Below are 16,218 nucleotides of genomic sequence, written 5' to 3' on the forward strand. Positions count from 1 at the left end.
TGTTTTAGCTGAGTTATGAAGAATTTACAGGGAACAATTTTTGTCCTGCTCTCTGTTTTATTATTGAATAAATGATTTCCATGCTTTAAATCAATTTGATTTTAGCGGCTATGCGGAAGAATGTACTAAGTACTGCATAACTTGAAAATGAATTTTTAATTTTCTGTTATTCTAGAATACACTTCTCGTAACCTACACTCAAATGAATGATTTTAAGGGAATATTATCCACAAATCCAGTGGCGTAGTCAGATTTTTATTACAAAACGCTTGCACCACAAATCTCTCACATTACCATATTTTCAGGAGTTATAACTGTAGAACGCATTGAGCTGTTGACTTCGGATTTTCACTGTACAAATTCACTGGTGTTCTACTTGGTGATGACAGTGTTGTCAGATCTCAAATATGTCTATAATCTGAATAAAAATTACAAACAAATACTTTGTTTCCAAAATTGAAGTTGTTGTAACTTCGTTGTTAACGAATATTTTTTAATGAAAATTTGACAGTTTTGATTTATAACGACTACGAATCCAGTGGTGTAGTCAAATTTGAAAACAAAAATTGCCTAATAAACTTTTGCCGTTTTTGACAAACAAAAAAAACCATAGAGTGCCTTGGAAATGAAACTAAAATTGTGAAAGTTAGTGTCAAGATACAGTTTTTCATGGTTAATATTTCAATAAAAAAAAATTGAGATTGATTGAAAAATGCACATTCTACAGGGGTGGTTCCATTTTAAATGGGTCACACTGTATATATATATATATATATATATATATATATATATATATATATATATATATATATATATATATATATATATATATATATATGATGAGCTGTTTTCTCGGGTTTCGCTCCGTGTTCTGTGTATTTTCTCCCCATAAGGATTATTTTCACAACGTTTCGGCAAAGTCTCATTTGCCATCTTCTGGTGACGTCTGTTTTTTTTTTCTTTTTTTTTTCAACTAGTTGAAACAACAGACGTCACCAGATGGCAAATGAGACTTTGATACATATATATATATATATATATATATATATATATGTATCATCTTAACAGAGACGTTCAAACTTCCCTGCCTGGAAATATTTAATTTGGATAACTATGATATGATTTACAATGAAGGTGATGTTAATAAAAACGATGGCGTAGTTGTTTATATTAAAAATGGCTACGACTTCAACTATTCAATAATAAGTATTGGAGGATGCAAGTCTATTGAAATGGAAGTTAAATCTAAATCAGGACAAAATATTTTGATTTCAGCTATTTACAGATCGCCTGCAAATAATGTGACTGACTTCCTCATAGAACTTAGGGACTATCTGTTAAAAACTGCATCTAAAAATTGCGGCTACCATATTTTCACGGGCGATATAAATATAAATATTTTAGAAGAAGATCAAGTGGCAGCGGAATATTTGAATACACTTTATGAGTTTGATTTCATGTCGTACATTAATAACGTGACAAGACCAAAAAGCGGAACATGCTTAGATCATTTCTTTATCAAATCAAAATCAGAAAACACTAATATTAATTCATACGTGATGAAAACAAACATAACAGATCATTACACTATCATGGCAAAAATACAAATGAATAAAGATTTTCAGCAAAACCACTCTAAACTAATGATAAAATGTATCAACTATCCAGGTTTGAGAAGAGACTTACATGACTTCGATTGGAACCAGTTGGTGTCGATTGATAACATAGACGATGCAACAGTATTCTTTCTCGATGTGTTGAAGGACAAAATTGAGGATAATACAAAACATAAAAAAATCAAACACAAATTCATTAAAAGAAAAGTTTGGATAACCGACGGCATAATACGGTCCATTATCGAAAGGGATAGACTATTTAGAAAGTACCGAAATAACATGTCTGACACAGTTTCCAAAGAAGAATATTTGAATTACAGGAATACACTGAATAGTTTGATTAAAAGCAGGAAAAAGAGTTATTACAGACAAAAAATTGAAAATAATAAAAATAGTAGTCAAGCATTATGGAACACAATAAAAACATTGAATAAAAATCAAAATAATAAAGGAATAGATCAAATCATTGATGAAAACGGACATCTCACTGTTGATAAGGAAGAAATTTCTGACATTTTCAACAATTATTACATCAATGTCGGTGAAAATCTGGCTAGGCAGGTAATATTTCCAGAAAATCCTCCTCTGAGTAGATATTCTTCCCGTCATTCTATGTTTTTTCATCCAACAGATGAAAATGAAGTAATAAATCTCATCGATTCCCTCAAATCCAACAAAGCACCAGGAATTGATGGAATCAAATCAGAAACACTGAAGGAAATCAAAAATGAAATCGCAAGTCCGCTGACACAACTTATAAATAAAGTATTAATAGAGGGTCATTTTCCATCAATTTTCAAAGACAGCATTGTCCAGCCTCTCTTTAAAAAAGGCTGTAAAAAGAACCCAGGTAACTATCGCCCAATTTCTCTTATTAGTAATTTAGCAAAAATACTAGAAAAAGTCATAAAAATAAGAATGATGAAGTATATAGAAAAATATGATTTTATTTCAAATAGACAATTTGGGTTCCGAGATGGTAAATCTACGGAAGATGCAATCCACTTAGTTACAACCAAAATCTATGAAGAGTTGGATAAAGGCCATCCATCCCTATGTGTTTTTTTAGATCTTGCAAAAGCTTTCGACACGGTCAATCATACGCAGTTGTAAGAAGTATTGCAAGATCTAGGATTTAGAGGAAAATCTTTTGAATTACTGAAAACTTACCTTCTAAATAGAAAACAATGTGTTAGAATAAACGAAACATTGAGTAAAAAATTAAAAATAAGATGTGGAGTACCACAAGGAACCGTACTCGGTCCAATACTTTTTATAATTTACATAAACTCTATACTCACCTTCAATAGCTTAGGTACGGTTTCCAGTTTCGCAGACGACACTGTCGTTATGTATGAGGATGATACTTGGGACGGGTTGAAAGAAAAAGCAGAAAAAGATATGGCAAATTTAATTAAATGTTTTGGACAAAAAGTACTTTCAATAAACTATGAAAAAACCTGTTTCGTTCCATTTTCTTGTTACGTCAGTGGCCTCCCGGACTACGATAAGTTACAAATTGATATAAGCTCGGATGAAACTATTACGATTAAAAGAGCCAATAATGCGAAATATCTGGGCATAATAGTGGATTGTCATCTTAGATGGGATAAACACCTGGTGCAAGTCTGTAAAACTCTACGTTCTCTCCTATACAGGTTCAAATTCTTTCAGCAAATACTGGATTTCAAATATCTCAAAATTCTTTATCAATCATTAGTGGAAACACGACTTACTTACGGTATTCTAGCTTGGGGGGCAGCAACGAATGCTCACTTGCAGAATCTTGAAGTAATACAAAAAAGATTTTTGAAAATTATATCATCCAAACCAATGAGGTATTCCTCCGACCTACTATTTGCAGAAACGGAAGTCTTTGATTTGCGTCAGCTTTATTACTATAAAATTGTGATAAGACAATTCAAAAACAGATTTAATCTCCCACTCATCAGCCATAACTACCAAACTCGTCTGAAAGCGAATAATTCTCTGAAAACGAAACCAGTCAGAAAGAAAATAGGACAGAGAAATCATTCTTTTTTATCTAGTAAATTTTATAACTTTTTGCCGACGGAAAACAAAGAAGTCTCAAACATATACTCCTTCAAAAAAAAGACTAAACATTATATTCTTTCTTTAGAACGTAAGGCTATCCATTCATTGTTTGAATATTAGAATATTCCATATATTTTATTTTGTTGATTATTGATGTTCGTTACCTATGTTATGATATTTATGTTTCAATAATTGTGTGTAAGGCTCATTAGCCTAATTTTATTAAATTGACTACAATTTTATTATGTCACAAACATTTTAGTGAATTATACATGATTTTATACATATAACTCTCATATAGAAATGCAACTGAGCCCTATTTTGAAGTGTACTAATTATTGTCAATATTTGGAATAAGTAAATCACCCACGCACAGGCACTGCCTTAGTGGATACTTGTTTATTCGAAATATCTCTGAATGAAAGTGCACTATTATTATATTATTGTATTTTATTTTAAGAAACTTATTATTATTTTGAGAATTTATTGAGAATAAACTTATTATTATATATATATATATATATATATATATATATATATATATATATATATATATATATATATATGCACGGTGTCACCAACAGGAGCTAACCGCACATTTGTGGTTTCAATTAGAAGACCTAGAATTCCCAGGCATCATCTAACATCACCACGTAGGCAGCTATAGCTACCTATGTGATGTTTTTCATTTTTGGTAACCATCTTTGCAATTGGCTGCACCGCGCTGATGAGACCAATAGCCAGAAACACGTGTCCGCGGTTTGCCCCTATTTTTTGAGTGTTCTGTCCACGAATTTTCCCCTTTTGATTTATATCATACACACTTGTTAATATTTATATCTCTGTATTTATATCCTGGACCCGGAAGTCACGCAGGTAGCTATAGCTGCCTACGTAGTGATGTTAGATGATGCCTGGGAATGCTGGGTCTTCTAATTGAAACCACAAATGTGCGGTTAGCTCCTGTTGGTGACACCGTGCATATGTGATGTTTTTTCATTTTTGGTAACCAGTTGTTGTACATCTTTGCAATTGGCTGCACCGCGCTGATGAGGCCAATAGCCAGAAACACGTGTCCGCGGTTTGCCTCCATATTTCTTGAGTGTTCTGTCCACGAATTTCCCCCTTTTGATGCATATCATACACACTCGACAATAATCTGTATCTATGTATTTATATCCTGGACCCGGAAGTTACGCAGGTAGCTATAGCTGCCTACTTGGTGATGTTAGATGATGCCTGGGAATGCTGGGTCTTCTAATTGAAACCACAAATGTGCGGTTAGCTCCTGTTGGTGACACCGTGCATATGTGATGTTTTTTCATTTTTGGTAACCAGTTGTTGTACATCTTTGCAATTGGCTGCACCGCGCTGATGACACGTGTCCGCGGTTTGCCTCCATATTTCTTGAGTATATATATATATATATATATATATATATATATATATATATATATATATATATATATGATATATATATATATATATATATATATATATATATATATATATATATATATATATATATATATATATATATATATAGGCTTTTTCCATCCTTACATTGAAGGCAGCACGACTTTGTTTACGGGAAGTAAGTTGGACCATAAAACAGTGGCGGTTGGTTTAGTTGATAATCAGAGGGATATTATATATTTATAAAATAAATCATTTCAGGTGAAAATGTATTCTGTTTAAATAGTTCCTAGAGAAAATTGATTAATTATTAATGATTATGGAAATGAGGCCAGTTTTTCTACCACCTACTAGATTTTTGTTTATGTATGGCTTTGTAATAAAGCGCATGGTTTACTGGGTGAAAATTAAATTATTTCAAATGAACTAATTCATAACAATGATAAATGTTAATTTCAAAAGTAATGAACTTTGCTTCATAAAATCAGATGAAGAAATTTGTCACTTATTCTCAGATTTGATGAACAAGCGGTACGGTTTGTAAGGTCCGATATAAAGAATTTTCGATTAGTCTATATTCAAAGGTTAGACACAGTCACAGAATAATGAATCATTTATTATTCTGTGACTAACTATTCCTCAACCTCAACCACTACAATAAATAATTTATTATTCTGTGTCACAGTATAGGAAACCTGAATCACAAGCACAGAATACTACATATTCTGTGTCACAAATATAATGCCAAATACTTGTGCCCGAGTCAATTATACTAAAAATGTATTAACTTATAACACAGTCGCAGTATATTTCACAGTGGTATTTTCTACTGTGCTTATTATGTCGAAGTAAAAGTAAAGAGTAGATACTGTGATTGTTTAGTGTCGGTGTCGACTGGAGTATAGTAAACAAACTTCTCAAATTTTTATAAACATGTCTTTCTCCCCGAAAGATTTCCCATCAATTTGTAGAATTTGCTTAGCGGATACTGAAGTGATACCGTTTTCTGAGGAAACATCGTTATTATATTTATTCACGTCTATAACTGATATTCAGGTGAGTACCTACCGTTTTCTATAACATATCACGTGTTTAGAGAGTGAGAAAATTCTATTAAAAGTTAAAACTGATACCTCTAGCGTAGAATACATCCAAGAACAAGCACTTCTCCCAATCATCAGAAATGCAATACTCTTCTCGAAGCACGTTTCATCAGCCAAATTGGCGTCTTTAGTTTTCTTCATCTCCTGAAGACGTCAACTTGGATGTGAAATCTCTTATCAATGGGCATATGAGTAGTTATAATTCAAAATGATAATGCTATTTTGCCTATTTTGTTCCAAAGTTGAAGATATTTTTCTGTAAATATTAAATAAAAAAATGTGAGTTTTTGTACAGCAATCTTGTATTTATAAAACAAGGCATTTTGTATCCTTCTTGTCTTTTACCATATTCATTCTACCTTTTCTTTTCGTAGGATGTTATTACATTCATTTTGATTCTTCAAATTTTCAACCCCTTTTTTTTATGAATACTGTAATTTAAATTTTAGTAAAAGTTGTACTAGCAAGTGGTACACTGAAAAAACAAGTAGTACTGAATTTGATATTTGATAGTTTTTTTGTACTTCAAAATATGTGTGTAACATAAACATACAGGCTTTCACGGCTGAAGTCACAATTCTCAGAGCAATTTTATCTCTGGGATACTTACTTTAAACATGAAGATTTCATTAGGGCCACCTTCATTTCTAAACCTGTTAAAATCAAATAGAATTCGATAAAGGTCTTGAAACCAGCGATTGTTAGGGATGTAGACAACTCGGTCACCTTTGTCCAGGGCAAATATAACATAGTGAAGAGACTGAAACAGTAGGCAATGAACATTATAACAAGATGGACCAAGGAAGAAGGGCTCACCAATCTCATCCAAATTGACCCCAGTAGAATTCATCAAGAAGACCAAGATAAGGATCTTGAAAACTTCAAGACAATGAAATTCAACTATCAGGGAACATTAAATATGTTAGAATGATTCTATATTCCATTTCAACTTGTAATCAACATTTCGAACAGACACTCCTATGGAAAGACGTGAAGTCTAATGTTAGACATGGTGCTTGAATCCATGATAGTACATGTATTTTTAATTTGTTCGTGTAAGGTTAAACAAGCTGTTACAATGAACAACTAGGCAGGTTGTTATAATGGAGCAGTTAAAACTGGAAAAATCACCAGGTTACGAAGAATCACCTAGAACTATCCGATTCTTAATGAAAATCTATGTTAACACTAATACAATTTACTGCAAGATTTTCACCATAAGAGTTTTACAAAAACTTCAAAAAACAAGTTTTACAATACAATTGCTTTCTCAGGTGAGAATATTGAATCAGTTATAATTTACAATAATTTCATACTTTCCACTGTTGGTTACTATCTACACTTCAATTAGATATTTAATCAATCCAAGTGTACGAAAGACCAGATGTAATCAATAATTTACTGTGATCTAGCAAAAATAGCTAAAAAATCGATAATACAGTCATTCATTCTAGGTATGAATTGCTGGTAAGAAAGTATAAGGCAGAAGCGGTTAATTCAAATCAATTTGGATGTTTATAGGATATTGTAAATTTTCAAATTCATTGATTGCCATGCTTTCCAGAAGGTTGCGTTTCAAACCTTTCTTCTGAAAATTGAAAGTTTGAATTTAGGGTTTCATTCATGTCCCTCTGTAAGGTGGTGAGCAGCATACGTTCAATTCATTTTTCCATTCTGGAAGCTGTTTTCAAGGCCTTTTATGCGTGCTTTGTGCTTCAAATGTTCTATGTAAAACATACTGTTGAATGCGACATCATTGTCCAAAACATTTTATACTCAAGCCATAATAGAAGAGGATGAAAATTACAAAGCATTTACGTTGGGTCTACCTCACATAAATATTTCTAGGTTCTTACAAAATAAAAGTGTAAACACGGTCTATAAAATCAATAATAACCTGAGCATGTATATTGTAAATAACAAAGACAAGAGTTAGGTGTCAAATTGATAAGGAGTGGATCATGTGATGTTTCATATAGGTCAAACTGAAAGGATCTTTAAAACACGGATGAAAGAACATAGAAACAGCTTCCAGAATAGAAAAATGGGTTCAACATTTGCTACTCACCTCCCTAATAGAGGGACATGAACTCAATCACGAATTCCAAAACCCTTCATTTCCCGAAGAAAGAGTCGAAATTTCACCTTCTGGAAAGTATGGAAATCAATAAATTCAAAATATCACGATATCTTATAAACCACCAAATTGATTTGAATAAATCGCTTCTGTTTCATATTTTCTTACCATCAAATCATACCTGGAATAAAAGACTATGTGATAGTACGCACCATCTGAGATGAGTCAGCACAGAAATATAAAATCGTTCTGTGTTAAAAGACTCTGATCACTTGAGTCATATTTCGCCAATGTACTATTGACATTACTTTGTGCGACCAATAGCTATCTTCTGAGGCGGGTACAATTTGGTTTTATATGCGCATCAAAATATTATCTTAGTTGGCGCGTACTAGATCATTAATTTTATGTACCTGCTTTTACTGGAATTTACTAAATTATAGTGAAAGTGGAGGCATACTGGATGGACATATTAGGCGAATCGATTTGTATGTGTTCCTTCTGAACAACCACTAGAATGCATTTAATAACCTTGTTGAGAAACACTTGATTGTGAGATTTTTATTGAACATGTTATAGTAAATTATTTGGTCTTTCAGATAGTTAAATTAATTATTTGCCTGATTGAATTGTAGGTTGGAAAGTGTAAAATGGTTGTGAATTATAAGTCATTAAATATTCTTACATAAGGGAGCTGTTGTATAGCAAAATGTGTGTCGCAGCTTTTGTAAAACTCTTAGAGTAAAATCTTGCAGTAAAATGTATCATTTATTGCTACAAAGTGACTACCAAAACAGAAGTTTCCGAATATGTAGGTGGAACAACATCAAACACTGAAATACGCTTTTCTGGGAGAGGATGGTATATTTCCAGCTTTGATTTAAAACAGACTGGAAATATTTTTACCGTTCTGTTAAACTAGTTTAGAGCTAGTATAGCATGGAACTACATACCAACCAGTTGGTGGTGCAAAAAAAACCACACCCTAAATCAATATGACCTATTAACCCTGACATCTTTCAGACTGAAAGGTCTTGGAGGGATACTGGATGGACATATTAGGCGAGTCATCTTATATTTATTCCTCCTGAACAACCACCAGAATGCATATCGAACGTCAGGCATATTCATACTCCTTGTATGAACATCCTCAGTCGTGGGTATACTCCAATAAACTGTTCAGTGAATATCTTCCAATAAAGTGTGACTTGAATACATTATGGATTTTCATCAAGTATTGGCCAATTCCATCACATATCTTGTAGAGAAAATTACCCGAACTCTCAACAATAGAGTAGAGTACAATAAGAAGAATGCAGTGCCCATATTTCTAGATGGTGAAAAGAGCCCTACCAAAATCTGTTCGATCAGCGTAACTAGCTGGATCTATGCCATACTCGTAAACAAAGCAAATAATATGACTCTTCAAGATGAGACCATTAGGTCATGGTTGCCAGGGGCAACCCCCACGGTGGGGTAATGTCACCCCTTCTGTGGTCACTATAGATTGAGAGTTTGCAGACTTAAACCGAAGTGTTTGTCAACTTGGCAAGGATCACGATGGAAAGCCTGTAATATCCTCTGGACAATATTCATACTTGCTGCCATGCGCAAACTGAAAATGGTTCTGGGTCGTTTGTACTTATAATTGTACTAGGTGTTGGATGACCAACTGCTCTTGTACGTGATTGGTCCCAACAGTCTTCAATTAATGGGAGAATCATTGTGTTTCAAAGGCCCGATATCTATGTCTTGTTGATGTTGAAGCTATCTTCCTTCCATAAACATCAATTAATAAAATTGAATTATTAAAATGTGGAAATTCATAATAATAAATTTTATTATATGAATGAATGAATTTTGTTATATAAATACCTTTTCCAAACTATTTCTAAACTGAATTTAGCAGCAAGGGACCTGTACAAACTATTACAGGCCACAAGATTGTTGGAACGGGTGTCATGAAAAAGATGAGGATAAACGCTAAAAGTCCATGAGACTGCAATGTTTTTTAGAAACTTGGGAGAAACTGACAATTCGGACGGCTCCCAAGTAGTAGAAAAAAAAGTATCACATTTCTCACTTTATTAGTAATAATTTGATGAGTATTGTGGGATTATAACCAAAACTATATTTTTTTACAGATTGAATCGCACGACAGCCTCCCAGAAAATATATGTAAGAAGTGTTTAACCAAAATTAAAGAAATATCGGCATTTATCTGTCTTTCAAAATCAACCAATACAACCCTTTTAAAAGACTTCGAAGAAGAAGTGGACCTCTATTTACAAAATCAAAGTGAAATTATGATTGTAGATGATGGTATTTCTGTTAAGATTGAGGAACACAATGATTTTGCTTGCCAGACGAAAAATAATCAATCGAAAAGAAATCTCTCACTTTGCAATGAACATGAAGGCAAAACTACTAATATATTCCCTTACATTTGCCGGCTGTGTCTTGCAAAAAAGAACTTGAAAGTTTTTAATGAACATCAACAATTGGTGAATGTATTCAGGAACATAACTAATTTACCGGTAAGTAGAACTTTAGTCAGGGAAATCTAAGAACTATTATAGTAGAGATTGAGTCAATTATATATCAATATTGCATCCTTTCTGCAAAGATACCAGTTGACACACATTTTTACCAGTATCTAAGATATATAACTTTCCATACATTCATACATAATTGTATAGATGAACCAATCCCTAAAATTTTTATTTTGGCATATACTTTTTACGTATATTACGCATTCATATTTTACATGAACATACAAATATTGTTTAATTAGTGAATCTGTTACAAAATTATTTGAAGTAAGTTTGTTTAAGTGTATGTTGGCTTGGTCCTTAGCTCGCACAAGTTACTCAACTTCTGAGAGTTGTCGTTCGTATGAGGGCGACAGCTGATTAACGGAAAAACAGATAATACAGTACAATACTATGCTGTGAATTTTTTTTGGTATGTTTAATTATGAAATGAAGATATAATATTGTCACGATGCACCGTGGTCGTTACCTTAGCTCATGATAATCAAGCCAACTACTCTCCACTGACTTGAACGACAACACTGCTTGCGTGACGTCACTGGAGATGACAAGACAGACAGAATTATGCATCATCATCATCCAATGTATCGCGGAGCCTACATTTTGGGAGATGGTCCGAAGAAATCCATTGTGAATGCAGTGGAATAAAATGAGTTATAGAGGACAGAAAAATTTGTATACTAGTATTTATAGATCTCCAAACGGTAACTTTGATATGTTTTTGCATAAATTATTATGCATATTAGAGAATAGTGTAGGCTATGCTGATGATATCTTTGTTTGTGGCGACTTGAATGTCAATTACCTAGAAAATACTACTGAAAAGATCAAATTAGATAAACTACTACTCAATTTCAATTTACAAGTGACATATTTGACTCCTACTAGAGTTTTTACCAACCAGTCAGGGAAAACTTCATCTACTAAAGTCGATTACATACTAACAAACGTTGAGAACATGTTTTGCAAATCTAATGTTTATGAAGGTCGTTTCAGTGATCACTAAGTATTCACAGTTATTTATAATATGCCATTAGAAAAATCTAAACTTATTGAACAATCTTATGTTATGTATAGAGATGTATCAGAGCATAACTTGAAACAACTCTCCTCGACATTGTCCAAAACCAGTTTTGATGTAATATATAACAAAACTGATATAGATGAGAGCTTTCTGGCTTTCATGAATATTATAAGTGATGCTATTGATAAATGTTGTCCGACCAAAAAACACAAATCGTCCACTAGTAACAAACATAACTGGATAACTCCTGAAGTAAAACAGGCCAGTCTTGATTTAAAAAGTATGCATTGGTTATGTAAGAATATAGGCAACGAAGATTCTCGTGCTGCATACAAAAAAGCGAAGAAAGACTATGAATCATTAATAAAAGCTTCAAAGTTGAATTTTCACGAAAATGTAATTAAGAATTCTAACAATAAAAATAGAACAGTTTGGAACCTAGTTAACAAAGAAACGAACAGAAAACAAATCCAAAGAGATATTACTCTCAACTATAATAATAAAGTAATCACAGACAGAGATCATGTTGCGAACATATTTGGGGACTATTTCTCTTCAGTAGTAGAAAATAGCTTAGCAGACCATTTTGGCGACAATAGGTCATCCGTATGCACGGTTTCTGGAATTGAATCGAATACTTTTTTCTTTATGCCCGTTAACGAATGTGAAATTGACGCAGTAATTAACAATCTAAAAAATAAAAAAAGTACAGGAATTGATAATATATCAGTGATAATTTTAAAAGAAATAAAGTTACACATTTCAAAACATTAAGCTTATTTGTTGAATCTATCAGTCACAAGTGGCAAATTCCCTTCAATTCTAAAAACAGACATGATCATACCAGTACATAAGAAGAACGATACATCGGATATTACAAACTATCGCCCCGTGGACCTGCTGAGCATTTTCTCAAAAATTTTTGAAAAGGTTGTGAATGAGAGAATATTAAAATTTTCATCAAGGTTTAAGATCCTGTCCGATTCTCAACATGGTTTTTGCAAAGGCAAGTCCACTCAATCAGCTACTTGGAGATTCTTAGAAATCATATACGCTTCTTTAGATAGGGGTAAGCATGTTGCAGGAGTATTCTTCGATCTGTCACGTGCGTTCGATTGTTTGAATTTTAAATTCATTGGGAGCAAATTATATAATCTAGGATTTAGAGGGGACTTCCTAGAATGGATCATTGACTTTCTTACAGATCGTAGGTTGTTCGTCAAGATTAAAGATATGAAATCAGACTATCATGATATATGTTCTGGAGTTCCTCAAGGCTCTGTGTTAGGTCCGCTGATCTTTCTGTTGTGTGTAAATGATCTGCCTACTTATTTCAACAGTAATGAACATGCTCTCACTCTTTTCGCAGATGACACGTCTTTAGCTGTATCAGCAGAGAGACAGGAGGAATTAAAATCAAAAACAGAGGAATTAATATCACTGTTCTTAAATTGGTGTGAAAGGAACAATATGATTGTAAACTTGACCAAAACAAAATATATCTATTTTAATTTAAAAAACGATCTGAAAAAGCAATCGCTTGCCTTACTAATCAATGGAATGGCACTGTCATGCACAAGTTGTACAAAATTCCTTGGCGTTCATGTAGACAACTGTTTGAAGTGGTCTGACCATATCACAGTTGTTTGTAAAAAAAACAATCAAGGGTATTATGCAATCTCAAGAATTAAGAATTGTATGCCTTTACGCACCATTTTAGATGTATATTACAGTCTGGTCTATAGCCATCTAAGTTATAATGTGATCCTATGGGGAAACAGTGTTGACAAAGATAGGGTTTTCATTGCTCAAAAAAAAGTTGTTAGGAAATTACTAGGCATCCCTTGGAGGGAATCATGCAAGACATTTTTCGTTAGTCATCAAATTTTAACCTTTCCCTGCATCTATATCTTTAAAATACTTTTATATGTTCGCGAATGTATAACAGACTGTGCTAAGAACTCATTCTATCATAGCTACCCAACTCGATATGCAGAGAAGTTGAGCATTCCTAAACATAAAACTATAAAATTCGAACATTCTCCCAAATATATGGGAATAAAATTATTCAATCGGTTACCAGACCATTTCAAACAGATGAAAACTGTAGCATTTAAAAAAGCAATTAAAACATTGCTTCTTTCTAAGGCCTACTATAGTATTGGCGAATTTCTCTCAAACCATCTCGACTGAATGGGTTCATGCGGCTTTGGCATGACATATTCAATTTTTATAACTACAATTGTTTTAATTTTTGTAATTCAGACTTTTGTTGTATACATTTTTATTGTATTATTTTTATGTACTGATCTACAATTTTATCGTTTGATGTGATTTTTATGTGCTTAATACTGACCTATCCTATACGTTTGTCAACGTCTTTGAGGATGAATAAATATTATTATTATTATTATTATTATTATTATTATGAATACCTGGGTTCGCTATCAATACATGTAAACCTGGACGTGCCTCAAATTTCAAGTGGCCATAAGGGATATAAAAATAGAGAGAGAAAATTGTGATGTATTATGTAGTACTAATTTTGATTCACTTCAGGAGTCCCTTCCAAATGACATTTTTCAAATGTGGTATTCTAATCGAATGTGATCTTTATGTTTATCCAATGAATAACACCTCTTATACCATTTTTTTGAAAAAAAGCTTATTGGCTTTCTACTTATCCATCATTGAAAATATAAACGTCAGAAACTTTCAAAGGAAGGAAGAAACAAACTGTCTACGATAAAATCTTTCTGGGAAAAACAAAGGAAATAACAAAAAATGTCTATGTAAAGAAACTAAGAAAATAATTAATTACAATAAAATTCCTTCAACAAAAGATTTCATTGTAGTCATTTACTCTCTTCCCCTCTTTGGAAGTTTCTCACATTTTCTGTTCAATGATAGAGAAGCAGAAAGTTGAAAAAGTAGCCCCTCCATAAAATATTCAATCAAAGGTTTCGGCTAATTTCTATAGTATTCAACACCAACGATATCATCTAATACAGTGTGACACACTTAAGAAGCAGACACACCTGTATTTTAATCACTTTTGCTCGCATAGCTCGCACAAGTTTCGACTTCTGAGGATTGTCGCTCGTAGGAGGGCAACAGCTGGTTAACGTAAAACAGATTTTATTTAAATTATCACTTCAGTATCATTTCATGATTATTTTATATTGGTTGGAAAGGTCTCATGACTTTTCATGAATTGCACCTGCCTTCTCTACAAACCGGTCCATGACATAAAACAACTTTGAAATACTCATGAACATTCATCAGAATATACTCAGCTCGTCAGAATGAGTAATTATTGGCTCTAGCACATATGCATCATATCAAAGATTATTTCAGTGTATGTTGAACTTTGACACCTTGAAATATTATAGTTTTATATATTATATGACTATTATATGATTATTCACGATAACTGACCGCACTCAATCCATAGGCGTCAATTCCTCATCATATATTTTTCACGAATAGTGTTGATTTCATATTTTTGCAGGTATCACCTGTAGACAACCTTCTCAAACACATATGCTGTGAATGTATCGAGAAGCTGCAGAATACTTTGGACTTTATTGAATTATCAAAACTCAATAATAAACAACTTCACCACATCTCATCAAGTCAGCAAAATGTTGAAAATATAGAAGAAACCTGTGATAATACTGAAGATGTTACCAGCACGATCGAAACTGGAAGCAGAGAACATTCTTCAGAGGGACTTGAGAAAATTGTTTTAATTAATTCAAATCAAAATTCAGTAATAGTTTCCGTAAATGGTAACAAAGAAATTGATGAAGCGAACACACATAGAAAATGTGGTGACAGTTTCCCAACAACCACTGAATTGGTTAATCATCCGAAGACAAATTATGGTTCAGAACAAGATAAAAATAACGGAATAAGCACATGGAATTGTGAAGTCTGCGATGAAGGTTTGTACATTTTTTGAGCAATTTTGCATACAACTTTGAAAAAAATAACCAAAAGTTGGAATATATTATTTGAAATCAAAGTGGGCTTTATCAACAGAATACAAAATCTAGTAAAATATGTACAAAATAATATAATCATGTTCATAATAGATATATGGTACCCCCTCTTCCTTAACTTTTGAATGCAAGATATTGAGGTCGGATTAAAATTTAGGTAAACAAGTATCATATTTAGTGATCTAATCAGTCGTTCTAAAGGACCACATCTGCTATTTAATGGTTTGAATAATTGCCATCTAAACTTACTAATGAGATTTATTTTGATCTGCAGTGTAAAAGGTTTACGAAACCGCAACACGTTTCGCAGGATTTGATCAATTGCTTTTAGATTGAAACAATGGCCCCTCTGTATAGTCCCTTATAGTATT

At 32.7% G+C, this 16,218-nt stretch overlaps 2 protein-coding genes across 4 annotated transcripts in view; both read left to right on the forward strand.

Annotated features, from left to right (window-relative positions):
• The first annotated feature begins 1,118 nt into the window (after positions 1-1,118).
• On the forward strand, positions 1,119-2,729 carry LOC141485100 (uncharacterized). Its single transcript, XM_074181115.1, has 2 exons — positions 1,119-2,466; positions 2,686-2,729. Exons 1-2 carry the CDS (start codon positions 1,119-1,121, stop codon positions 2,727-2,729), a joined length of 1,392 nt encoding a protein of 463 aa, XP_074037216.1.
• Positions 2,730-5,801: 3,072 nt separating this feature from the next.
• The window catches only part of LOC111516401 (uncharacterized), a 36,851-nt gene continuing 26,434 nt past the window's right edge, over positions 5,802-16,218 (forward strand). For all 3 annotated transcript variants that reach the window (XM_074181172.1, XM_074181173.1, XM_074181174.1), the window contains exons 1-3: positions 5,802-6,143; positions 10,412-10,804; positions 15,355-15,790. In XM_074181172.1, the coding sequence (XP_074037273.1) occupies positions 6,021-6,143; positions 10,412-10,804; positions 15,355-15,790 (952 nt within the window). In that variant the 5' untranslated portion in view covers positions 5,802-6,020. The remainder of the gene's footprint in view (positions 6,144-10,411; positions 10,805-15,354; positions 15,791-16,218) is intronic.

The sequence above is a fragment of the Leptinotarsa decemlineata genome, unplaced genomic scaffold (assembly GCF_025532065.1).
Source record: "Leptinotarsa decemlineata unplaced genomic scaffold, Ldec_3_MD MMD2_tig00026307_RagTag_RagTag, whole genome shotgun sequence".
NCBI lineage: Eukaryota > Metazoa > Arthropoda > Insecta > Coleoptera > Chrysomelidae > Leptinotarsa > Leptinotarsa decemlineata.